This window comes from Amphiura filiformis, chromosome 20 (assembly GCF_039555335.1).
Source record: "Amphiura filiformis chromosome 20, Afil_fr2py, whole genome shotgun sequence".
Classification (NCBI taxonomy): Eukaryota; Metazoa; Echinodermata; class Ophiuroidea; order Amphilepidida; family Amphiuridae; genus Amphiura; species Amphiura filiformis.
Window position 1 is genome coordinate 54,007,693 of NC_092647.1, and position 26,577 is coordinate 54,034,269.

The 26,577-nt window shown below is 38.5% G+C and overlaps 2 protein-coding genes across 2 annotated transcripts in view; both read right to left on the reverse strand.

Annotated features, from left to right (window-relative positions):
• Positions 1-25,764, reverse strand: part of LOC140142012 (uncharacterized) — a 52,359-nt gene extending 26,595 nt beyond the window's left edge. Inside the window, exon 1 of the mRNA XM_072163915.1 lies at positions 25,372-25,764. Coding sequence (XP_072020016.1) covers positions 25,372-25,710 — 339 coding nt within the window. The 5' untranslated portion in view covers positions 25,711-25,764. The remainder of the gene's footprint in view (positions 1-25,371) is intronic.
• LOC140142974 (acetylcholinesterase-like) lies at positions 17,766-21,292 on the reverse strand. Its single transcript, XM_072165001.1, has 3 exons — positions 20,811-21,292; positions 19,345-19,508; positions 17,766-18,612 (listed from the first exon to the last, which is right to left on the reverse strand). The coding sequence occupies exons 1-3, from the start codon at positions 21,290-21,292 to the stop codon at positions 18,497-18,499; spliced, it is 762 nt and encodes a 253-aa protein (XP_072021102.1). The 3' UTR covers positions 17,766-18,496.
• Positions 25,765-26,577: the final 813 nt, after the last annotated feature.

Below are 26,577 nucleotides of genomic sequence, written 5' to 3' on the forward strand. Positions count from 1 at the left end.
TTGTAACATGTCCTAAATTTTTAGCTAATTTAGATGTTTGGAAATATGCGTACTTTGGTGTTTTAGTGTATGTTATAGGTAATAGTACATTGCCTAGTTAACGTCGCTGTGTGAAAAATAACCGGTCAATATTAAAAGTACTGTTCTAAAATTCTAGAAAATATAGTTTTTTGTAACATGTCCTAAATTTTTAGCTAATTTAGATGTTTGGAAATATTCGTACTTTGGTGTTTTAGGAAGGATATGTAAACGACAGATAACACCCAAAAGTATGAAGAAATTATTTCCAAACCGTGTTAAGTCAACAATCATTATGTTGCTCATTTTCAAGAATGCTGGTTGACAAAAAGCAGGCCATTGTCTCATTTCGTGAACAAAGGTCCACATACCGTTGTTTCCTTGCGTTTCCTTTATAATCGGTTACCCAACTGAAGCTATAAATACCAACTCATTGCGATACCGCACATATAAAACAGACACATGTGCACAACCAGAGAAGATCTGATTTAATCAGTTGAGCTGTTTTCAATGAGTGTTACCTTGGTTTAATAGCTTTTAATGGGGTTTAAGTCCTGTAAAGGTCGCGGTGAATTCTACTGTAGACATGACTGCATCATGATGCTTCAATATGAAACTTTAACTATTATATGGGTGCATTCGGCGAGAGAAAATGTCAAACATAATATTGAGGACTTTGCACAGAGAGGGACTTTTTCACCTAAATGACGCCCCTATGACGCTATGCCACTAAGGGGCATTGAGTGAGAACGTTACTTTAGTTTTGTTTTAAATGATGCCTTTGAGTGAATGCAAAACCAAAACAATGGGAGTAACCCGGAAAAAACAAATCACCCTCTCTATTCAACGTAGAAGTGATGCTGCAACTAGATTAACTACCATAGCAATTGATTCAAATTGTTGAATATATCGCCCTGCACTGCAAGCAGGTTGCACTCATCACCTGTGTATGTCTGCAATCATAGATTGAATACAATACCGCTCTTTTCAAAGATACTAATGGGACAGGTGTGAGTGATCACTACGATATGAATATTCTAGAAAATTGCGACCCAGGTCTTTATCCCGGTTCTTTGACGTCATCTAAGGTTCATTACCTTGTTCTGGAATTATGCTTCAGAGGCAAAGACTAACTACAAATGAATCGGCAATTTTTAAAATGACCAATTAATTATGTGACCCCAGTTACGTGACTCGCGTTACTGACACTCGGTCGGTTCAAGTGATGAGTATATTGTTTGGTTCTGGTTTTGGTCACGTGGTTTCCTATTATCCTGCCTAAGCTCTTGACTGACGTCAGTAACGATATCTTTGTCTGCACCCCTTGTTAGAAACTTAAAATTGGTAGACCGAATAGGCACGCAGGCCCACTGGATGGGGGCCCTTATACACACACCAAAATAAAAGAACTAAAATTACACAGTACATAATAATAAACATGTTTAAAAAACACTATAAAATACATTAAAAATACAATATATATAATACTAAAATTGAGTTGCCAAAAGACATCGCATAATTCAATAAACATTAGTGAAATTGCACAAGGTAGGTAAACTGATAAGTTCACAATCTGCAAATGTTCCCCCGCACAAATCCAAGAACACCTCGGCACAAAGATCCCCTACACACCCCAATGACGCTCCGCACCACACCGTAGCACTATATCAAACTGACTGATAAACTCTCACACTCCTCGTCTGATTCCTGCTGGAACTTGACGTTGGTGGCATCAATTTGAGAAAGTACCACAGTGCAGTACGAAACGCCACTGAGGCATGCCTAAGACCTCCATACCGAAGCATTTCTGGACATGTACAGAAGAAACATTTGCAAACTGTGAATTATGAACAATCCCGATGAAATTATTTATGGATACTGACAGGTGAATTTGAGATGTAGTAATTAAGGAGCTCGGATTTAAAAAATTTGAACATTTGAACGTTCCTAACGTCGGCAGGGAGGTTGTTCCAGGAGTTGTACACACGGTTAAAAAATGTCTGCTTGAAAATATTGGTATTGCACTTATTTGGGATAATTGTAGGTGAGTCAGAAGATCTTAAAGAAATGGATTCAGTGCCACGGAAATTCACTCTATCTTGCAACGAGATAAAAGACATGCCATGTAAACCCTTGAAGAGCAGGATGTTATCTTTAAACTTGCGACGGTCCTCAAGACTAGAAAGGTTGAGTTCTGTAAGACGCTCTTCATAGGGGGCAGAACTTTGAAGGATGAATCTGGTAGCACGCCTTTGATCTCTTTCAATGGCAGTAATGAGACCCTTAGGAGATGGATTCCAAATTTCTGACCCGTATTCCAAAATAGGTCTGACATGAGCCAAATAAAGAATTTTAAAGTGTGACGGATCAAGCCCAAAATACGGTTAGCTTTGCAAATCATATGATTAATATGCATTTTCCAGTTCAAATTATTAGTGACCATGATACCAAGATCATTTTGACTAGTAACAGAAAGTAAATTGTGGTTACCAAGTTTATAATCAACAGGATCAACATGGTGATGTTTACGAGTTTTGACCTGAAGCACCACACATTTTTTTGCATTAAAATCAATATCCCATGTTTTACTCCAGTTATTCAGAGCATTGAGGTCATTTTGCAGAGCCACTTGATCATCAATGGAAGAAATTGTTCTATATAATTTTGCATCATCCGCAAAGAGAGCAATGCGTGTATCAGGTGAGACACAGGATGGCATGTCATTGATGAAGATAACAAAAAGTAAGGGCCCTAGGATAGAGCCCTGTGGGACACCGGATGTGACTGGTAATAAATCAGAATGAGCACCATTGATGACCACTCTCTGCGATCTGCCCTCCAAATAGTTGTTGAACCAGGCAAGGAGTGAGCCACCGATGCCTGCATACCTGAGCTTCTCAATAAGCTTGGAATGGTTGACCGAGTCAAATGCCTTTGAGAAGTCCAGGTACACAACATCGGTGTCACACCCCTATCATAGATAGAACCAAGATTATGGGTAAAATCAACAAGTTGTGTAACACAAGACCGATTTGGCATGAGGCCATGCTGCCCATCGGAAATAATTGGCTGTAAAAAGGGCAATACTTTCTTGTGGATGCAGCGTTCAAGAACTTTGGAAACCAGGCTGAGCAGTGATATTGGACGGTAGTTTTCAACGCAAGTGTTGTCCCCTTTCTTAAACACTGGTGTGACATTTGCCAACTTCCAGGCGGATGGAACCTTGCCTTGCTGCAGAGAAGCATTAAAGATGACAGTCAGGGAGTGTGACAGCTCAAAAGCACACTCGCGCAACAACTTGCCTGGAATACCGTCCGGACCACATGCCTTGCCTGGATCCAATGCTCTCATAACGTCGAAGATGTCTGTAGAAGAAAATAAAATAGAACACAAGCTATTCGTATCATTACTATTATCAGATACACCAGCAATGTCAAAGGAATCTTTGTTTCTAAACACACTGTGGAAATATTTGTTGAAGAGACTGGCTTGTTCAGCTGGAATGCTGGTGGTGGAATTATTGTATGTAATTGAATGGGGAATTTTACCAGGGTTTTTAATCTTGTGGAATGACCAAAACCTCTTTGGGTTGTCTCTAAGTGAGTCTCTAACTTCAAAGAGAAAATCGGCACGCTTTCTCTTGATGAGGGATTTGGATTGCTTACGCAAAGAACGAAATTTATCCCAATAAATGCTGTTGCCAGTTTTTTTAAACTTAACCCAAGCACGTTCTTTTCTCTTCACAATATTAATAATTTCTGAATCAATCCAAGGAGCAGAGTTTTGGCTTTTGCAGTGCACCTTAGGAATAAACATATCAACAATGTCACACAAACTAGTGTTCCAATTGTCCCATAAAACATCAATGTCATTGTCGTCCAAGTTCCAAGAGTGAGAAAGGAGAGCATTTTTTAGGCCAGGCCAGTCGGCTCGTTTGAAATTGTAAACGGTTTTCATTTCAGTTTGTTACATAATCGTAAAACCGCAGAATATCAGGTTTTGAACCCGGGGGTACTCAAGTTTGGTTTTGGTAGGGACGTGCCGCTGAGAATTTGAAAGTGGACCCATAAATATACCAATTTTTCAAGAAATTTGGACCCATTTATATACCAAAAGTCAAAATTTTCGGCCAAATTTAACCCAAATTGTCTTAATTTTTAAAAATTTTGCCAAAATTTTGGGAAAAGTTTGAAAATTTTGGCTAGATTAAGGAAAAATTGGGATATTTTCCGAAAAAATTGAGAAAATTTTGAAAAAGGACCCATTCATATACCAAAATAGGCTTTGAAAAAGGGGTCATTGCTATACCAGAAGGCTGAAAATGCTACCCATATTTGCGGCACGTCCCCGTATGGTCATTTGTACTGAGTACCCCCCCCCCCCCCGGGGTTTTGAAGATACCTTGATTAAAGTAAACAAAAGAAGTTTTTAAAATTCGCAGTGCAATATTCACGAGCAGAGAAGCCGAACAAGTCAATCTACATTTGAAAGCGTGGGTTCGATTTCCGAATAAGACTTAGCTTTAGACCATCGAATATTTCAACCGTGATTACAAAAGAATAAGACACTCGAAGCCTACTCGAGTGTCTATTCATGTGCAATATAGACTAGATGACTTGTATTTTACTTATTTGATTTGATTTATTTATTGCTCTAAAGAAATGAGTGAAAAGCGGTCGACCAATGAGGTAGTGGTACTTCTCCCAAAGCAACATAAAGCGCTGTACCTCAATGGGTAAAATCCAATCGCTGTTGCTCAGCGATGTAGAATAAATTCAGGTTTAAATGTTATGATTGCATACAAGTTCTGCCCCTCTTTCTAATCCCTTGATTTGTAGTTTCTGAACAAAAGAGAAACGAAAACTCATTACTTGAAATGAGGGACGCAGCTTACCTGAAATTACCAACTTTATTTCAGTACATTTCTCAACTTTGATTAATAATCATGTACATTTTACTATTTTGATATATAATTTAATATCGATCGAATTAAACAATTCATCGAATGGTCATGGGCAGCGCCATTAGACATGTTACAAGACTACCAAGTGATAGGTGATGGACCGTACACACATAAAAGAATAGGCATTTTTTTGATAATTTTCACCAAGGTTACTCAAAACTTACCTAGCTAATTTATTATACAGCAAGGGTCTCTGCCTTTTTAATATGTTATGAACAACTTAATTAAAAAAATATTTACCGACGGAAATAAAAATCCATCAACGGATAGTCTTGTTATGCTCTCACAAACTTACAAAAAAATCTGAAAAATCCAAAATTTTGGTCTAAAAATTGGCCAAGGTTACTGCTATCCCATTCAAAAGCACAGGAAGACCACCCGCAGCGGCGAGGTCAACTTTCTAGACTTCCTGTCTAATGGCTGCTACCCAGTGTTAACATCAATGAATTGTTTAATTCGAATTAATCAATTCGATATTATAGACTGACAGATTATTCTTCTATAATCTGTGATTTAACCTTCTAGTATAGTGAATGCTTAAAATGAAAACCTTAGCTTTTTTTCAAAGTAAATGTTATTCACTTTGACTGAAAGACCACTCAAATGATAGACCTTATTCTTTCCATTCATTTGATACCACATTTTTGTGGTTGTTGTGCTTACATTTGCCTTTTAGTTTTTGACAAATTCCATTTTTACATGGAATTGCCCTTATATTTATTTTTTTCGCACATACGTGGGAAGTTTTGCAATTATTATTAAAGAGATTTGCCATTTTTTCTATTCTAGTGGTCCAATGTTATTTGCCCATTGGTCATTATTTCTATGTTTATACCCTTAACTCATTTTGTTGAGTTGCAACAACGTTGGGGGTTGTGTTGTAGTTGAGTTGACACCTTGAAATAATTAAGTTTATATATGCTATGAAAATTGTTACTTAAAAATCCCAGTTTTTGCTTGTTAGTATGATACGATAGGTAACGGTAACTATAATGGGCACTTTCAAGTTGGGTGTCCTTATTTCTTATGGTAAGCCGAAAAAGGTCGTTTCTATGAGTGTAAAGATGTGCGAGTTGAATTCCGACGATTTGCCCCGAAATGAATTATACTTTATACTTTCACAAATAAAATTATCTCGACAATGCTAGGACGCCCTCGATTTGTATTCACAATTCTGACTGGATGGTCATTATAAACATTTACGATTGTTAAGGGATCTAGAATGAGCGTTTATGGCGTTTCGACAGTATTTTTTGTGGGACATGAAAGCACCTCAGACGTATCGAATTGTATTCTGAATACGAAGCATGTCTTTCTGATATCAAATAATTTTCATTTTTTGAAATTCACGATATAATACAAATTTTATGACAAATTTGATATTTTTCACATTTTTGATATATAACAGTCCTCGAAATAAATTTCATAAATCTAATGCTATATATTCTTAAAGTGTATGTAGCTGGGAGGAAAAGCCGACGATCAATTGAAAATTTTGACCTTTTATATTGAAGATATGGATTTTTTCCCCAAAAGACCTATTTTTTTGGCGTTTTGGGAAAAAATCCATATCTTCAATACGAAAGGTCAAAATTTTCAATTGATCGTCGGCTTTTCATCCCACCTACATACACTTTAAGTATAAATCATCAGATTTATAAAGTTTACTTCAAGTACTGTTAAATATCAAAAATATCGATTTTTAATGATTTGCCATAAAACGTGTATTACATTGCGAATTTCAAAAAATCAAAATTATTTGATATCAGAAGGACATTCTTCGTATTCAGAATGCAATTCGATATGTCTGATGTGTTCTAATGTCCCACAATAAATACTGTCTAAACGTTCATACCGCACCCCTTAAGAGCATGCTACAATTCAAACAAAATTGATCATCATTAAACAGGAGTAACGTCATGTTATCAACTCTGTCAGATCACGACAACTACGATTCATGGGACATATCCTGAGGATGCAGGAAGATGAACCATGCGGAATATATGCTCTCTATACCCCATTACATGGTAAAAGAAGACCTGAAAGGCAAAGAACATCCTACTTGTCTTCTGTGCAAAAACTGCTGGGAGATTTCGACAACTTTCTACTGCAAGATGCCATTAACACTTTGGCTTCAGATCGTAGTACATGAGAAACTTTGTAGTCGCCTGCTTCGCAGCCGAATGAAATGAAAGAATGAATGAACGTCATGTTATACGCGATGTCAAACCAAAAATAACATGATACTTTTCAACAGTGACACGCATCAGCGCCAGTCCGGGGGGAGAACCTAGTACAAGGAACTTATACGATGTCCTCATTCACAAACGGATACTATCTGTCCGCGAGCGGTCCGAATTTTGAGCCATACAAGTTTACGTGGTGAACTAGGGAGAACCGCCCGGGGGGGGGGGGTCACTCCCATTGTGACCTGTACACCATCCGCGATAATGAAAACGCGTAAAAAGGGTAGTTTTTCGTGGGAAGGCACGATACGCGCGTAACGCGTTTAGGGTGTCAAAAACATGAAATATTGGAAAAAAGGGTAGCAAAATTGCAATTGCTAATACGCGGAAATGAAATTCCGGGGGAGAACCGGCCTTAAAAAGTGGCTTAAAAGAACAAAAAATGGATCATTTTACCGAAAGGTGGCTCTGACTCATTTTGGTCTCACAAATTAATAAGAATAATGAGTTTCAATCACATATTATGAAATTCTATTTATGCTAATTTTCCCAAAAATCCCCATACGCCACTAAATTAGCGACAAATTTACTCTATTCGCATGCTGCTTTGTAGATGTATCGTCTTCCACTTTATTGTCTTTGTTCAAGGGCAGATTGGTAACTTGTGAAGCTAACTCAGCTCAGCCTCACGGTCCCGAATGACTCCCGATCGGTATTTTATCAACCCACATTACAACTGTGTGTCTTCTATATATTTATCAAATTCATGTCGCCAAAACACCATATCGTCGTGCTTCCAGGTGTTGAACTCTTCCCGCCATTCCAGCTCGACTGCTCCTAGATCACCTTCAAAATAATAACAAAACAAACAAAATACATAAACATAATTAGAGTTAGTAAGAAATTCGGAGGAAACCCATAGGATTAAAACCTTTTTAAGCTGAATTTATACTCGATCGCCGAGCGTTTCCGATGCACCGCAACTCTGGACCTAATCCTAGCCTAACTCTAGCCCAATACCTCTAACCCAAATGCTATCCCTAAAACCTAAATGATAACTTGTCTCTAATCCATAACCTACAATGCCATAAACCCTAACTGTTCAGACTAATAACCCTTCGAACTACTGTTCTCGAAGGAATAACAAAATGTATTTTCATGGAGTACTGCTGTTCAAAAGATTACATAAGCACAAGGTTAACGACCAAGTGGCACCCAAGAATAAAAGAAACATACACATGAAATGCGATATCGATTGAAAACCTTTTGGAAAGTTGTTTAAAAATCACTTTGTCTCTTGTATAATTTGGGTGAACAAAGTGGAGGTCTTTTGTTTCCTACGATGAATTTAAACATGTTTTATCTCTCTAAATGGAGCCAGTGTCGGCGCTACGTTGGAGGAGGGGCCCCAAATATATTTCTTGCCCCCCCACCTCAAGTTTTGAGGCAAAAAAAACCTAAATTACGTAAATTTCCACTTTTTGCGGCAATTTTGCGCAAAATTTGTCGATTTTGCCCCCCTTGAAATGCACTTTGCCCTCCCCCATGCCCCCCGATAAATTCCTGGTGCTGCCACTGGATGATTTCAAAACGACAAAAATGAATGAAATCATTTTTACCCAAAAATGTTCCAAGCTGCTGTAGATGCTCGTTCCAGAAATGACACTCTTCTGCTTTAAGAGCTCTGCCACTTGTCAAGTTTACTGCAATCTCCATGTATTGTAACTCGGGAATAGTGTAATCCGGCCAATATAACTCGCCAGATTCCACAAAATTTGGGTCTCTAAAGTAAGAAAAATTGCATAATATTTATCAAATTGGATTAAACATAAGGCTGAGAAGTACTCTCTCCCATACGCACTGGTCACGCATGGGGTATAAATCAGCCCCTCCCCAAATAAATCCTGGTTACGGGCCTAGGCCTGCACATTGGCAACTTGGTTAATATCGTAATTCACCCTGTCTACGTACAAGGCTATGCAGCTTGTCCCATGCCATGCTTTGTTGTCACTAGTTTGCCGTTTTTTAATAGCCAACTAATTCAATTGGAGTGGGCCAAAAATGGATCCTTGTGGTATACCGATATAATATACCTAGTGGCTTCATTCCATTAAGAACAAACAACAGGAAACCATAACATTTAATAATAAAAACATATAACAGTTTCTTTGTCCACTGATCTATTAAATTCGAATACTTACCCATATTTAGCAAAACTTGTCCAATATTTCATAACGTTAACAGCAAGTTTTTTCTCTTCGTTCGTTGCACTGTGATACTCCGTCAATAGAGGATTAAAGGCATATCCAAATACATACTGCAATTCTTCAGTATGGGTTGCCCCTGTCCAATCAGGTAGCCTTTTTATACTCGACACGTGTGTAAAATGATACGCATAAACCACGTCACCAACAGAGGCATGCGCTCTGCCAACAGTATCCATGGGGCAAATGAAGCCCTTGTCACTTAGCACTTTTAAGTAGGTACTGAAATAGTCCGTGGTTGGGTCGTCTGCTGATGCCCAGTCAACGTAAACTTGGTTCACTCCTTCCACAATAATCTCACTCTGATATCCATACCTTCCTAAGAAACTGGCAATTAAAGCGTTGTATTGTTGACGATTTATTGGTGGAGGGTTCGGTGATGGTGGTAATATTAAGTTAAAAAGAACGCTGACTCGTCAGCATTGTTACCCAAGCAATATACTTGTTCTTTTAAACTCCTGTTTGTTTAGAAGATTCGCGGGTAGGTCATCTATGAAAATCCCGTCAACGCACGGATTATTCAAGAAGTTGTTCTTGAATTCAAAGAAAGAAAAAAAAGTTGTTAGAAACTAAGAATCACCATATACCAGTAATTTCAATTAAGACTAAACAACAATGCCAAAGAAACAGATGGCGGCGGACGGCGAAAGTTATATCTTATCGATGTCATAAAGATAAACGTCAGAGGCAAGTGTAAAAACATTATAAAATGAACTTACATCATTTACAGCATAGGATGCATCCAGTAATTCTTGCGCGGGAACTTCTCTCAAGCAATCAACCAATACATGTGCATTACCAGCGGCATTACAGTGAAAGATCTCATCTAGTGTAAAGGCGGTATCTCGCGCATCGTTGATGTCCGCGGTAAATAGCTGCGTTAAACCACTACCACTCTGAAATTGCAGGATATGGCTTTCTTTATTACACATATTGTATATTCAATATGCGTTATCAGAGGCTGTTTCAAAAGCTTTCAATGTAGATATGACAATCCCATTTGTGTTAATCATATTTATTGAACAGCTCTTTTAACATTAACACTGATTTCACCATCCTCAGAAGATAATGGCCCAAGATGCAAAGTGCAGTCTTCGACTTTTGAGGGCATTGTGCCATGGGTGACAGCACTTGAAATTGTTGGTGACTACATAAGCTTATAATTATAGTTCTTATACCATAGGCCTGCCGATTAGTTTCTACAGATTAGTTTTCTACTGAGAGTATAATTATTTGCTTACATCATTGGTGGCAGTAAAATGATATTCCCTACTTAGGGGTGTACCATAACTTTTTGGCACTAGCCAGTCAGGTTTAGTTAACAGATCGAAGAGGCTAACAGACCAAGAGGCTAACAAAACAACCCGTTGGCTCAAACAGGCCATCTGGATTAGGAGCAGAGGCAACACCACCATGAACAAGGACGAGGGGCGTACAGACTTGATCGAATCTACGATCAGATCATCAATCGGCAAGCAACCCATGTGACGTCATCAAGATCAGTCACAAAGATTGCCGATAACAACTAGAAACACCACCACTCACCAAACCAGAGTGAACAAGATTCCTGATAGGAATCGAAATATTTCTAGTGAGTACCTAATTTTACTTATTTGGATCTATACTGAGAACATTTGCTAACCAGAGACCGAAAGGAGTTTAACTAAACATGAAACAGAATTGCTTCCTACTGGTCGGGCATGCAATTTTGCAATTGTACAAGTTTGGTAGCGAAGGTTGCAACCATTGACTGTTGGTATAGTATTTTGTAACTGTGTTTGGAACTTTAGAACGTTCCTTGTTTTTCCCTGACAATACTAACATAAAGTTTCAGTCTTGAGTTGTCTTCTGCAGAATTGCCCTACGTTGTAATCAGTATTAAGTGAAACAATATAATATTTATTGTTACCTCCAGTATAGCTCTTTCGAATAGATCGGCACTGAGTGGAGAGTAAAGATGCAGATCAACGCTTATTCCACCAGCACTCTCACCAAATATAGTCACTTTGTCAGGGTCTCCACCAAACGCTGTCTCAAGGAAAAAATAGTTGATTCAATTTGGAGTAACATATTAAAGAACACTGAACAATCAATGAGCATGGTGGTTAGCTGTTGTTGTACTTTGATTGGTTACAATCCCCTGATGCAGCGCCTGCGCCTTTGTCGTTGAAGGACTCAGCGGCTGTGCCTCATGTAGTTAGATTTCGTTGCATCACACACAATTCATATTCATTTAATTTTACCAGTGGCGAGAGAGAGAATCCGTATGGTGATCTTGGTAGAACTTTCGCATTGTGTAATTTATTTAACAATCAGCAAAACTAACTGAGGAAAATAATTTCTTGGATCGCTAATAATCTACTTATCAGTCACGATACAAAAATGAGCAGAAATTACTGAAGTCTCGTTAACGCCGAAATAACAACAAACTTACCGTGGATGTTTCTCTGAACCCATTTTAATGCCTCGGTTTGGTCCAACATCCCGTAATTTCCTGGAGATGCATCGTCGCCTGTGAAAAAAACACAGGAATAAAGAAAGTAAAGAAATAAAGAAACTTATTACGTTGCTATGGTGTTCAGATCTATGCTGATTTGATAAAAGAAACGAAGCGCATTTTCAGTCAAAACTGCGATAAAATCCCCCATGTCACCAAGCGACTATTGTAATATCTATTATAGTAATCAGTCGGAATAGAACTACGGCATTTTGACATTTTACTTGGCAGTACTAACATGACTAATGCAATAATTCGGTAAAATGCTAGCTTCGTGAGCAAACTTATCCAAACCCGGAGCCAAACAAAGTTTGCCTTCGGTATTGAAGCTGAAGTTCGGCATAACGGTACAGTATCTCAAGGTTTATATATGATTGAATTTAATATTTCTGAAGTAAAATATTGTATTGGCTTACCTGTGGATAAATACCCAAAAATGCCAAGCCTGTAATTGATATTGACTAGGATGACGTCACCAGTAGCTACTAGGGGTGTTCCTATCTGGGAATATATGGATCCTGAGCCTAATGTGAAGCCTCCGCCGTGTATCCATACTAACACTGAAGCATTGGTAGGCTGCAGGATAATGTCATAGAATAGAAACTAGTATTTACAGTAGTAATAAGATAAGGTGTATACAAAATATTATCAGGATTGACTGCCTACCTTCGGATTTGGAGCATATATCGCTAGAAACAGGCAGTCCTCGCTTTTCTCGAACATGCTTGTTGATGGATCCTCAGGCTGGGTACATACTGCTCTGTCATATGTGGAATTCCATACGCCATTCCATTGCCCTTTAGCGAGGGGTGGCTTAAAACGTAGTTCGCCAATGGGAGGCTCGGCGAATGGTATCGCTTTGAAGACATCAATTTGTTTATCGACGTTAATAAATTCATCCTCTTTAAAGGTGACTGTTTCTCCGAGCACTTCTCCTTGTTCAACCAAAACAATTGGTTGGGATGAAAGTGTATCAAAATAGGTTAATGCTAAGATGCAAAAGAGCTGAAACCTGATACACTTCATTGTGAAATTGAATGATTACAATACTTTTAAATCCGCATGACATTTCAGTAAACCAGATCCGGGACCAGATCGAACTCGGTTACCACATTCGTCATCATAATCAGTGTTGATATACATTTAGGCGGGGATTAGGCCTACGCCTTAATTGATAAGGACGTCAAAAGGAAACAATTATCAGGACAATAAATCAAAGTCCATGTCATTCTTCATGTTCTTTGTTAGCTTTTGTTCAATTTGATAAAGGGTTTGAGAGCAGTTGCGTAGATTTCATTTGAGGGCGCTCTCTTACGATATGGGGTCCTTATTTGGCCTGGAATGGAATTTTGCTTCAATTTTTGGTTTTGCTAGATTTACTTTGTATTTCGTTTGTATGAAACGTCGTACTTAGAATAAATAACGCAATTGACTTGGTTGTGATGTTATTACTGTTTACTAATATGCACTGGATGGAGGTAAAATAGTTCTATATATAGCAGGAATTTACGTTTGAAATACAAAATTAATGAAAACGCCTTATCATATACAAGAATACACAAAATGTCATTTTGTTTTGACATTGTTTTTGGTGTCTCTAGAATTGTTCTTAAATCATACATCCATCGTTATAAATTTAATACATAGCCTTAAGGGATGGGGATGAACGTTTGGACAGTATTTATTGTGGGACATTAGAGCACATCAGACATATCGAATTGCATTCTGAATACGAAGAATGTCCTTCTGATATCAAATAATTTTGATTTTTTTGAAATTCGCAATGTAATACACATTTTATGGCAAATGATTAAAAGTAATGAATCCCAAAACACCAAATAAATTAGGTCTTTTGGGGAAAAAATCCATATCTTCAATATGAAAGGTCAAAATTTTCAATTGATCGTCGGCTTTTCCTCCCAGCTACATACACTTTATATCAAAAATGTGAAAAATATCAAATTTTAATAATTTGTCATAAAATTTGTATTCCACACGAATGCGGATGGGATAAGCATTAAAACGTTTCAAATTTATTTGACTCTTTATTTTGGTGTCAAGGCCCAGCTACATGACGTTCAGGAGTCAGGACTACAGTCTAAGTACACGCCGTCACCTAAGAGTAGGCCTACACACCAACAGCATGTCCCTAGCAGAGTATTAAGTGTGCAATCACTTCCATATTCAGCAATACTATAGCAATTTACCAAGATTTGAAGTAAGCATGACAGTGCAAATACCGGGGCAAATACACAGATTTGTCCTTCGAAGACTTTGTGAAGCTTGTTTACTGAGTCTTACTATGAAGCATACTTTAAAGTACAAATAATGTGGACTGATCAGATCCAAATTCTAAACATATTATGGGACGGATTCTTATCTTTGCTGTCTGGATGCCCAGTCTGGATGACATGGCATATTTTATAAATCATTTGTGTGCCAGGGCTTGTGTACAAATCTATTGTAGACACAGTCCAAATATACACATACAAAATGAGTTGATATTTGCAGGAAGTTCTTGTTCTACAACTTAAAAATATTTGGAAATGAAAGAATCTTCTTATAGATAATAATTTACAGTGGCGTATCTAGAAGGCCCTTACCCCGGGGGGCTGAGATGGTTTGTGCCGCCCTGGAGAAAAGATACAGGATGCCGCCCTACCTGTAAAATTATACTTAGAAAAAGTGAAAATGAAGGCCCAAATGAAGCAATTCGTGGACCAAAACTGATTTTGTGTTCTAAAGAGAAGAGAAAACGGCCACTTGTTTATCTATACGTAGGAGGTTGTCTGCTCAGAAGTTGGACAGTTTTGGTAAATGATGGTCCAAATTGAAGCCATTTTGTCCATCATTAACACTTGTTTATCCATAGGCAAGGGGTGTCTGAGAGATGTTCCCCCCTCATAAAATGTTGCAAATGAAGGTCCAAATTGAAACCGACCGACCGACCCTACTTTTAAAGCTGTGTCAAAAGGTACAGTCGGTAAACGAGGGGTATCAAAAAGTTTTGAAATCACCCAGAAGTGAAGGAGGTATATCGATGAAATTTTGGCAGTATAATCACTGGTCCTTATGTACATTTTGGTATAAAATTGTTATCATCAGTATATTTACTTGCTTTACAGGTGGCGCTAGATGTCAGTAACCTAATCCAGTTAATGCATAACCATGATAACCTGCAAGTTGGAGACAATCTTTCCTTTAGTGTAGATGATATCTATGATGATTGCCCGTCATATGGCACTATTGCTTTTTGGAAAAGGAATTTCCAAACTGGCCACATGTCCCTCACAGATGAGCCAAGAAGTGTACGTCCATCACTTACGGACGATGTGGCCACAGTGAAGAAAGTGGAGGATCTAATCATGGAAGACCGACGCGATCAACATGAAACTGATCGTTATCAGTGGACTTCAGGTATATATATAAATGCGCATTTATAAATGCGCACGTGACATCTACAAGTCGCCATACCGTGTTCAACGATGTAAGGTACCCGGATGTGCACAAATTCCACACGCAAAAGTATAGGCGAAAATGACAGGTTACAAGGAAAATTGGTTTTGCAAAATAGTGGCATTGATTGCAAAAGGCAAAATAATTTGACCCGAAACATAAACTCTTTATTTGGATTTTCCATTACGGAAAAAAAAATTATGACGGAAAAGCTAGATATAGCTGATTTAAAAAGTTATATTTCATTATTTCCGTGCTAAATGGGCGTGGCAATTGGCCATATTGATGACGAAATGTGATTCTTACTGGCATTAAGGTCAGAACTGGGTAGCTGCCGATGATGTTATTTGATAATGTTTGCACGTAGGGAACTTAGGGGGGTGTCATTTTCTTCGGAAGGAAGGGGTCATGGATTTATTTATTTGGGAGTCAAGATAAGTATGCCCCCGTAGCGCCGCCAATGAACATAACTCTGACCCTAATTTTAACTCTAATTATAACGTAAATTGAGGAAACTATAACTTCAGCCCGTTTCGGTATAATGACCCTCTCAAACTAATAGGCTAGATGTCCCCGCCGACCTCCTCAATTCTAATTTACTCATTCGCTCGCAAATGGACAAAAACAAATTCAAAATGTGTTTTTAAGCACCTTTTGTGTCCCCATGCTAAATCGGTAATCTGTACACCCTTTGACGTACAATTTATAGTATAAACACGTAGATGACTGTACATGATCTAATCATCCCGGCTGGAAGATGTTGAGGAAGACTCGTATACTATACATCACGCTCATACGTTATATGACGTACAATCACGTATGTGATGCATGGTTTGAGGTTTATTCAGCTAGTAAGTTAGATCTCGTCATACACATTATTGTCATGGTATATTGTAATTGTATACGTCAATTTTGTTCAGTTTGATTCAACCGTCTTACTTTATACGGAAGGGAAAGTAAAAAAAAAAACAATTAATTTATGAGTGTAAAAGGGGGAGTGGTGGTTTTGGGGAAGGGGGGACAAATAATATTTATAAAATTATAAGTAAGGCGAGAAAGAGAGAAACCCTGTTCTATGGGCGAACGGACCTTTCAAGTAGGGTCGGTCGGTCGGTTGGTATTTTTTTTTTTTTTTTTAAATAACCCAAAAATCACAAAAATCTGATTTATAAATAAAATAAATAAAATAAACATTAGTTATGTTTGTACATGGGGGGTGCTGTGCATTAATCATGATTCTTTGATATCCATGATTTATCCTTGCAAATTTATAGCATCGAACCTCCAGCCAATGTTCCTTGCCAGTGCTAGCCACGAAACAAGGTCACAACTGTAGCCACTCCTTCAATTGGTCGCCATTTCAGTGATTGACAGTGATGTAATGCAAATATGGCGCTGGCCATCTAGTCACGTGCGCATTTATAAAAGCGCATTTATATATACAACCGAAGTCTACTGTTAATAGTTATGGCAATGTGTGGAATATTATTCACAACTTGCACATGCCTTGGGTGTCAGCATGGTGGGTTCCACGGTTACTCCCTCCTACGCAGAGGGGCTGCACAGATTAGTTCGACACGCTAGTCCCACACGGCGCTAGTCCGACTACACAAATTCCCTGTACTTAGAGTGCGTCAGTCCGAAAATGAAAAACACTACGCCAGTCCAAAATAAGATCCGAGTCCGAGACTGCGCTATTTTTTCGGACTCGCAAATCCGAAATTTTTCGCACTAGCACAATTGCTTTGGACCTCGGTTCCAAAGGCAAAATGTTTAGATTTTTCACAATGCCCTCCAAATAACCGATGCGCAGTTATTAACCTCTTTTGCACTGGATCTATATACAGCAGAAACCTTTGAAGTACGAAACTAATGAAAACGCCCAACCATAATGCTTGAACTTGCTAAATGCCATTTTGTTTTGACATTGTTTTTGTGTCTCTAGAATCTAGAACTCATACACCATATGTTTGTAGTAGTATGACGTCGCATTTGACATGCGTTATAAATTTTATACATAGCCTTAATTTAAAAGGGAATTTCGTGATCCACAGCCTCATCCCCCTCTTTTCTCAAAAAATAAGTTGAGATTTTTATACCACTGGAAACCTCTGACTACATAATGTTTATGTACCAAAGATTTCTTTTAGATTAATTCGTTTAGCAAAGAAATCGTGAAATTTGAATTTCGTTCTGGTATACCAGAACGCAATTACAACAGTGGCCTATGGAACAGAGTAATACACATAATCATGCATAACTCGCAAACGCAAAATCGGAATCAACTGACATTTTGGGAATAAGCTTTTTTTCGTGAATATCTACTGAAAATGTCATAAAAACAGGATGCTAGGATCACGAAATCCTCCATTAATACATAGCCAAGTTAAACTGAATGAGCGTTAAGTTGATTTCTGATTTAGTTAGGTTGATACTGTATCAAGTGATGAAATATTAATGGGTAACTCCACACGAATGCGGGAAATGCATGAAAACGTTTCAAATTTATTTTACTCTTTATTTTGGTGTCCAGGGCCAGCTACATGACGTTCAGGACTATAGTCTAACAAACTGAAAAAAAAACCTTAAATGCTTTCTACAATTCTGATGAAGTCCTACGGGTGTGGTGATGAAATATTAAAGTACGTCACTATTTTATTGAGTGAACTGTTTAAAATATTCATTCTAACATACTTTCTACAAGTATTCGGTTCTAACAAAGGGTACAGACAAAGGTATCTATAATAACGTCAGTTAGGTAGGATAATAGGAAACCAGATGAACAAACCCCAAACCAATCCTAATAGTCATAACTTGAAACGACCAATTGTATAGTTGTCATGCAGGCAGTATCGTAAAACCATGTTGATATCTCATTAACTATGACTACATTTTTGTCTCAAAAATTAGTAAGAATATATTGAGTTTCAATCAAATATTATGAAATTCAAATTAGGCTAATTTTGTCCAAAAATCGCTATACGCTAATATGTTAAATCAAATGTTGTAGATGTAGGTAGATTGCCCGGGTAGATTGTTAACTTGTGAAGCTAACTCAGCTCAGTCCTGATAGACCCACAGATTGGTAAGCATTTTGTCAACCCACAAAATGTTACAACTTTGTGTCTTCTAAATATTTATCAAATTCGTGTCGCCAAAGCACCATATCGTCGTACTTCCATCTGTTGAACTCTTCCCGCCATTCTAGCTCGACTGCCCCTAGATCACCTTCAAAATAAGAAAAAAGAATCGGTAAGAAACTCGGAGGATTAAAACCCTTTTACGGTTCAGTCTGGCGTTTCGGTCACGGTGCGGACGCATGGGTTTTATTGAACCTCCAAGCCTTGGCCAAATAAAAAAAAAACTTGGAGGTTTGTGCCATGCGCGTTGAAGGGTTTCATTCTAAAGTTTTCTGTGTTTAATGATTTTGCAAAGTGATTGGTCATTTCCTATTTCTACTTGTTGAGTCTCAGGCACCCGGGCACATGTTAGTCACTTATAGTTTATATCTTAAGGGTTCCGCTGGCAAAAGTACCGCACCGTGTTGACGCAAGGATTGTATTTCTACATTTGGAGGTTCGAACCCTAATTAAGTTCATACTCCCAAGTAACAGGTAGCCCCGGAGGAAGCCCCAGTCAGGCCTATAACGGATCATGTGCTCCCAGTTTCTTCCTCGAAGGTATGGTTACAGGCCAAAAGTCCTGAAGACATTAGGCCGAAAACCAATAATAAAATAAACATGCACATGAAATGCGATCAAGTGAACATCTTTGGAAAGTTGTTTAAAAATCACCTGTTTGTGAACAAACTGGAGGTAGGTCTTTTATTTCCTACGATGAATTTAAACGTGGTTTATCTCTCTCAACTGGATGCCTTTTAAGTTGTAAGTGGATGGAGCAACGAATTATTGGATGTCTAGATTAAGATTTCAAAACGACAAAATTAATAGCTAATTTTACCAACAAATGTCCCAAGCTGCTGTAGATGCTCGTTCCAGAAATGACACTCTTCTGCTTTAAGAGCTCTTCCACTTGTCAAGTTTACTGCAATCTCCTTGTATTGTAACTCGGGAATGGTGTAATCCGGCCAATATAACTCCCCGGATTCCTCAAAATTTGGGTCTCTAAAGTAAGAAAAATTGTATAATCTTTATCAAATCGGATTACACTTAAAGCTGAGTAGTACTTTCTCTCATCATGCCCATACGCACTGGTCACACATGGGGTATAAACCATTCTTTCGTTGAGTGACACATCAAGATCTTCAACATCGGTAATTATTCCGCCAGCAGTTACGATACATTAATATGGCCTGCACCACACTGTGCCTGTACATTGGACACTTGGTTGATAACGTAAATATTCACTCTGTCTACGTACAAGGCTATGCAGCTTGTCCCATACTATGGTCTGTTGTCACTAGTTTGTCGTCTTTTAATATCCGCCTAAATAAATTGGAGTAGGCCAAAAATGCACCCTTGTGGTATACCGAAACAACAGGAAATCATAACATTTACATGTCGAAAGGTTTGGCTGCAAAACGATAGAGGTTATCCGTGTTCTATAAGCTGCATATCCTATCAACGACTGCTATACCTTGTTTAGGACTTTCAAAAGCAGTACCTGCATGTGCAACCGTGACTGTTTCAAAATAGCCCGCCAAAGTAATGCAGGGAACTCCAAGGTCGTGCATTGAATTGGTTTGAATGAGGAATACTACGGGAATCGGCGCGTTTTGTTAGAAGTCACGCATGAGTAAAGTGGATAACCTATATTCGCTTATCCACGCACAGTTTCCATCTCGATACACCTGAGCACACACATTTGTCCAAGCACAGTTAGCCTAGCAATGCCTTGTCTCTACACAGTCTGTGTTTACATTACACGGTTGAGTGCATAGCATCATAAGAACTGTGTGAGCTTCTAGCTGGTGACTAGTGGAAAATGCGGCATCTGTGATTGGTTTTTGTCAAAACTCCGAATGTTCCTTGAATCCAATCAGAAATTTTACGGAAGCTAACACTTCTTGCTAAAAACATTTTTCATTATCAACAGATGTAGCAATTCAATGTTTATAGCAAGACGAATGTGGTAAATCTGTTGAAATCGGTCTATTCACGCGCAATTTTTGACCAAGATGTAGGTTTTAAAAGTCAAAACCCCAATTGATCCTTACAATATTTTGCAAATTTTATGTCATTAAATGAAAGCGCACACTTATTATTGCCCATATAGTCATTTCAATGAGCAATGGCCAATTCTCTTTAAATTGTAAATCCTGTGCAAAAAGTTACTATTTTCGCCTGTTTTGTCATACGGTTGTAAAGTCAATGAACAATGTCTTTGCTTTAAGATCGCTTCGAAATTGATATGATATAGAAACAACACTATCTTTGTCCACTGATCTATAAAATTCGTATACTTACCCATATTTAGCAAAACTTGTCCAATATTTCATAACGTTAACAGCAAGTCTTTTCTCTTCGTTCGTTGCACTGTGATACTCAGTCAATAGAGGATTAAAGGCATATCCAAATACATACTGCAATTCTTCAGTATGGGTTGCTCCGGTCCAATCAGGTAGCTTTTTTACGCTCGACACGTGTGTAAAATGATACGTATAAACAACGTCACCAACAGACGCATGTGCTCGGGCAACTCGATCCATGTCGCAAATGAAGCTCTTGTCACTTTGTACTTTTAAGTAGGTGCTTAAATAGTCCGTGGTTGGGTCGTCTGCTGATGCCCAGTCAACGTAAACTTGGTTCACTCCTTCCACAATAATCTCACTCTGATAACCATATCCTGCTAAGTAACTGGCTAATAAAGCGTTGTATTGTTGACGATTTATTGGTGGGGGATCGGAGATGGGAATATTAAGTAGAAAAGAACGATGACTCGTCAGCATTGTTACCCAGCAACAGACTTGTTCTTTTAAACTCCCGTTTGTCTAGAAGATTCGCGGGTAGGTCATCTATGAACATCCCGACAACACACGGATTATTCAAGGAGTTGATCTTGAAAAGAAAAAAGAAAAAGTTGTAACAAACTAAAATAGCATTATTTGCAGAGATTTGAATTAAGACTAATTTATTAAGACGAATGCCAAAGAAACGGATGGCGGCAAACGGCGAAAGTTATATCTTGATATCATACACGTCACATACAAGTGTAAAACATTACAACATGAACTTACATCATTTACTGCATAGGATGCATCCAGTAATTCTTGCGCGGGAACTTCTCTCAAGCAATCAACCAATATATGTGCATTACCAGCGGCATTACAGTGAAGTATCTCATCTAGTTGAAAGGCGGTATCTCGCGCATCGTTGATGTCCGCGGTAAATAGCTGCGTTAAAGCACTACCACTCTGAAATTGCAGGATATATACATTAACATGGTTTTCTTTATTATACACATAGTATATTATTCAATAGGCGTCATCAGAGGATGTTTCAAAAGCTTTCAATATAGAAATGACAATCGCATTTGTGTTTATCATTTGTATTGAACAGCTCTTTTCAGAACCCTCAATTAACATTAATATTGGTCTTCAAGACTTTTGAGGAATTGTGCCATGGATGACAGCACTTTGCAGAAATTGTTGGTGACTACATTAGCTTATGATTATAGTTCTTATACCATAAGCCTGCAGATTAGTTTCTACAGATTAGTTTTCTACTGAGAGTAGAATTATTGCATTCAAATCTTTGAATTTGTCTTATGAAACTGTAACTGAATCTTGCCTTTTGCTTATATCACTGTATGTTGCCAGTAAAATGATATTCTCTACTTAGGGGTGTACCTTAACCTTTTGGCACTAGCCAGTCAAATATCCAATAAAAGTTACCGGGCCAACAGGGTTTTACTTAGAGGATAATAACTGGGCATCAATTATTTGAGGGCATTGTGAAAATCTAAACATTTTGCATTATCCCGAGGGGCGTAGCCGACTAGCCCCAAGTGATATTCCGAGGTCCAAAGCAAAATGTTTAGATTTTTCACAATGCCCGACATATTAGCCTTATTCCTAACCGTCACTTTCCAAAGATCGAACAGATTAAAACAGGACGACCAATAACAAATGTGCGTATAACAGTCTGTGCAAATATGGTAGCGCCCAGTCTAAATGCTGCGGCCGGCACACTCGCAGTTCGTTCGGACGCACAGCATGGCGCACGCGGAGGTTACTAATATTTACGCTGGAACAATTACGCATTTTGCGGTCAATTGTGAGATATTAAATAGATTGCGTTTTTACATACGTGATGCGTAGACCGTGCGTTTACACGACGTTCAAAACGGCGTTAAATGTTGATAGTCTCGGTTCCAAACTGGATTGTGCTCAATCGTCACGAAGGAGAACAAGGCGGATGGTACAAAGACTAACATCTGATGCGATGCGATTGAAAATTTAATGGTCACCGAGTCCTATGACTATTTCAATACAGCATGCTTTTGATTTTGACTAAAAACCAAGGTTAACATGCTGCTTAAAATACATTGTATTTCAGTGATTCCCAAATATTATTGCTGCAAAAAATAAAACCCATGTATTTTGATAGATTAAGGACCACCATCCATATAACTATCATGACTTTACTTTCAAAATGAGACTTTTTTGTCTTGAAAATTAGGCGCGTTGCATGAACCTCGACATGCCGTAAAAATCGGCATATTTCAACGCCACCCGTGCGTTTTTTACGACGTTGGTGTCCAAAATGTGAAATCGCAATGTCATTTTTATACGGAAAGTATCACACACATTTCAATGGACAATCTCTACGTATGAACCTCGCGTTTGAATGAAGTCAAATTTTCACACATCGTTGTAGCTTTGTTATAATGATTTCTTTCAAACAAAATGGACCATAGCAGCATGACTGTTTTCCTAGAGACCAGTGCACATCACGGATAGATTGACTGTACACGGATAGATTTACGTTGCAAAATTTGAGTTTGGAGTTGTGGAGTTGTGAATAGGAGTTTCGCTGGAATTAATTTGTTGTCCTTTGGAAGGTGTACGATAGACATAAGCCGGGTACTATCGTGAGTACTAATTTTGTTTTATTGACATAAACTTAATAACATGTCGCAAGAAGGACAATTTGTAATTGTTCGTCAGGAACCCGCTCCTAACCAGGTCGCTGCACAGATATTAGCTAATAATATTGGTGTCCCTCAAATCGGGGCACAATCAGACGCAGTGAATCAAGCTCAAGCTCCTCAACATCAAGCTCAAGAGAATCTAGCGCAGCCACCTGCGGCTCCTCCGGCGCAACCAGCGCCAGTGTCCGCCCAGGTGATTTCTCAGATAGTGAATCAGGCGATTTCGGGTGTGACTTCCTACATTGATAACGCCATTATTCCCTAAAATCAGCATCTAAAGAGGTTGAAGAATTAAAGTTACAATCCAAGCTAAATTTCAACCACAGAGGTAACAAAACTCAGTTCCAATTCAATCACGAGATTTTATCGAATGTTGAAGCCTCCATTTCCCGTATTGAAGAGGGCAACATCACCGAAGTTCTGCCCCTTTTGAAAGAATCTGCAGAGAAACTTTCTAAGAGAAATAAACTGATAAGACTAGCTGATAAATCAGACGGGGGGTGGGCCGTCGTTGATGAATATCTGTCAGACGACCTAGCAGAAGATTCTGATGATGACCGCCGTATCAGATCAGCGCAGGCAAAGGCCAGTAGAAAGAAGAGAGCGCGAGCGGCGTCTCGTCAACAAAAGCCGTATCAGCGCAAAATGCAGTATGGTCAGGCGTATGGTAATCCTAGTGGCGCTAATTTTCGTCGCCAAAATTATGGATACGGTCAATATCAATTTGGGAATTCCCAGAAAGGAGGCGACAGATGTTTTGCCTGTGGTGAGGGGTCATTGGCGCAGACAGTGCACTGCCGCTTCCCAGTCTGCAACCAAAGGTTATGGGGCAGCATCTACCTCAAATATGCCCAAGGAGGAGCCAGATGGTATTAACAATGAAGGTAATACAAATATAGATTTATTTATTTGCGAGTATGAGACAGGAAAAAGATATAGAAAATGTACGGTTAGAGAGCTAACAGATCGGGATTTCAACAAAGCTTTGATACTTGGTAAAAATATAATAATAGGCCCTACATGGGGTTATAGTTGAAGTTATAAAGTTGATCACAAGCCTACAAATATTTGGTAGGTGAGTATGAATGTCATGATGAACGCACATACGTAGCTTCAAAAACTAATAGGAATTTTTTGAAAAACGTTTCATAATTTTGCACAGATTATGGTTTACCGGGTACAAGTTCGACAGGAGTGGTCAAGGCCGTTAACACTCTACATTCTGGGTACGATGATATTCACTTCTATTTCAATAATTATTTTGAATACGAATTAGGACGCGAGGAGCCTTACGTTAAAGGTAGGCTTATTGAGATTAGGGAACATGGGGATGTCCATTGTCTCCTCGAAGAACGGTGTTCCCCTATTCTTAATATTTTTATGTTCCTTTTAGTTAAAAGGGGAGGGGCAAATACGGGGGAGGGCGGTATAGAAAATATTTTATTTACGTTTGAGGGTACCGAATTAGTAAATAATATGCATATCTTGCTTGTCACCAATGTGCATTAATTTTTGAGAAAAAAATGCAAAAATAGGCACAAAATTGGCCAGGGGTGTAGTACCCCCTTAAAAACCGCTCGGCCATCTCGTATGCATGGTCTTTCAAGGATTCAATAGATAACCTCTGCCCCACTAATCCCAAGCTATTGTCTGAAATTGCTCCTCGGAAGATGTATCAGTATCATGATAGTCATGTAATGACCAAAAGAAATGACTGACTATCATTGAGGACTGAGTTCCGCAGTCAAATCAGTAATCATGACATGAGTTGCTCGAGAAACACTAGCCACGAATTTGCTCACGGATTTGCGTTAGAGAATATGCTCGAACAAGACATGAGATGACGTAAAATCATTGTAAATTAAATTTACTCACTTTGCTTTGCTTAAAATCTTTTATCAACACCTTATTCTTGTACATGTTGCCATGGTATGAATCTGTATCAGTATTGATGCGCGCAATTTCCAGCTTCTGTTGCAGAACCGACCAAGAAATTCTTCTGCCCACATCTGAATTCCCCACTCTGGCGGCCTGGTCAAAGTTTGGTAAGCTTACATTCAAGTCATTTTTTAAGCTTCCAAAACCAAATTGACGGCCCAATTTTGGTCGAAAACGGACATCGTTATTCTCTGCACCGGCTTTAAGGTATTTTGATTGCAACAGTGGCAAAAAACAGGCAAAAGTCAAGGTAAAGTACAAGTGTTTCGTCTTCATTTTCAGACAGTAAAAGTAAATGCATGTGCATGCCGTCTTGTTTGTTGCGAGTTTGTGATCAGGTGGATAGTCACATGGTTTGTTCGACTTGTCTCTAACACATGCACTCAGAGGAAATATACTGTGCGTGTGGTGCTATACCTGGTTTTGTAAGCAACGTCAGCGTGCATCAAAGGTTATGTTTATGGCAGGCCAATCGATACAAAAAAAATAATACGGTATAAATAATCAGGCGGCGAGTGGCATGATAGAGCCGGCAACTTGTGAAACCGCCCGGCCGTATGGCATTTTCCATGAGGCATGGGCCTACATAATACTTATTTTTATACTTTTGTGGCGTTCATTATCGAACCCCAACGGTTTTAGCTTGTATTTATATTATTTGTTTGTGATATTTCAAGCGTTTTAAAATTTCAAAATAATCCCATTCATTTCAATTACACGGTTGACGATGGAAATTTACTGAATTTAGAGAATGCACGTCATTCATATGTGCAATATTTTTCATCTTTTACCTTGCATTATTATATTTGAATTTAAATTTGTTGTTTATATTATTTTGTATTTGTAACTTTGTATATTTTGATGTCTTTTAATTGATGTAAAAATTGCTCAATTTGGCCTTAGGGCCACGATGCTTTTTCAATAAAATGAAATGAATTCACCACCTGGTATAAATAATAAAACAAACACACTGCTTCTACCATGCCCCACTGAGACGGACCCCAGACAGAGTCGACAAACATTCAAATCACGTATTTTGTTGTATACTAGTGCACCTGCAGCTGTGAGAGCCCTGATGCTTTGAGAGCACTCATTATGATAGCGATAAGTACTGTTTGACCCCAGATGACCTATCATGCTCCC

Bases quoted from the DNA above. Each gene is read 5' to 3' on its own strand.
- LOC140142974 (XM_072165001.1), bottom strand. From the start codon at position 21,292: ATGCTGACGAGTCATCGTTCTTTTCTACTTAATATTCCCATCTCCGAT. The intron at 19,509-20,810 runs GTAAGTATACGA...TTCTTACTTTAG, and splicing joins ACAAGTTTTGCTAAATATGG to AGACCCAAATTTTGAGGAAT. The intron at 18,613-19,344 runs GTAAAATTAGCT...CTTATTTTGAAG, and splicing joins GCAGCTTGGGACATTTGTTG to GTGATCTAGGGGCAGTCGAG.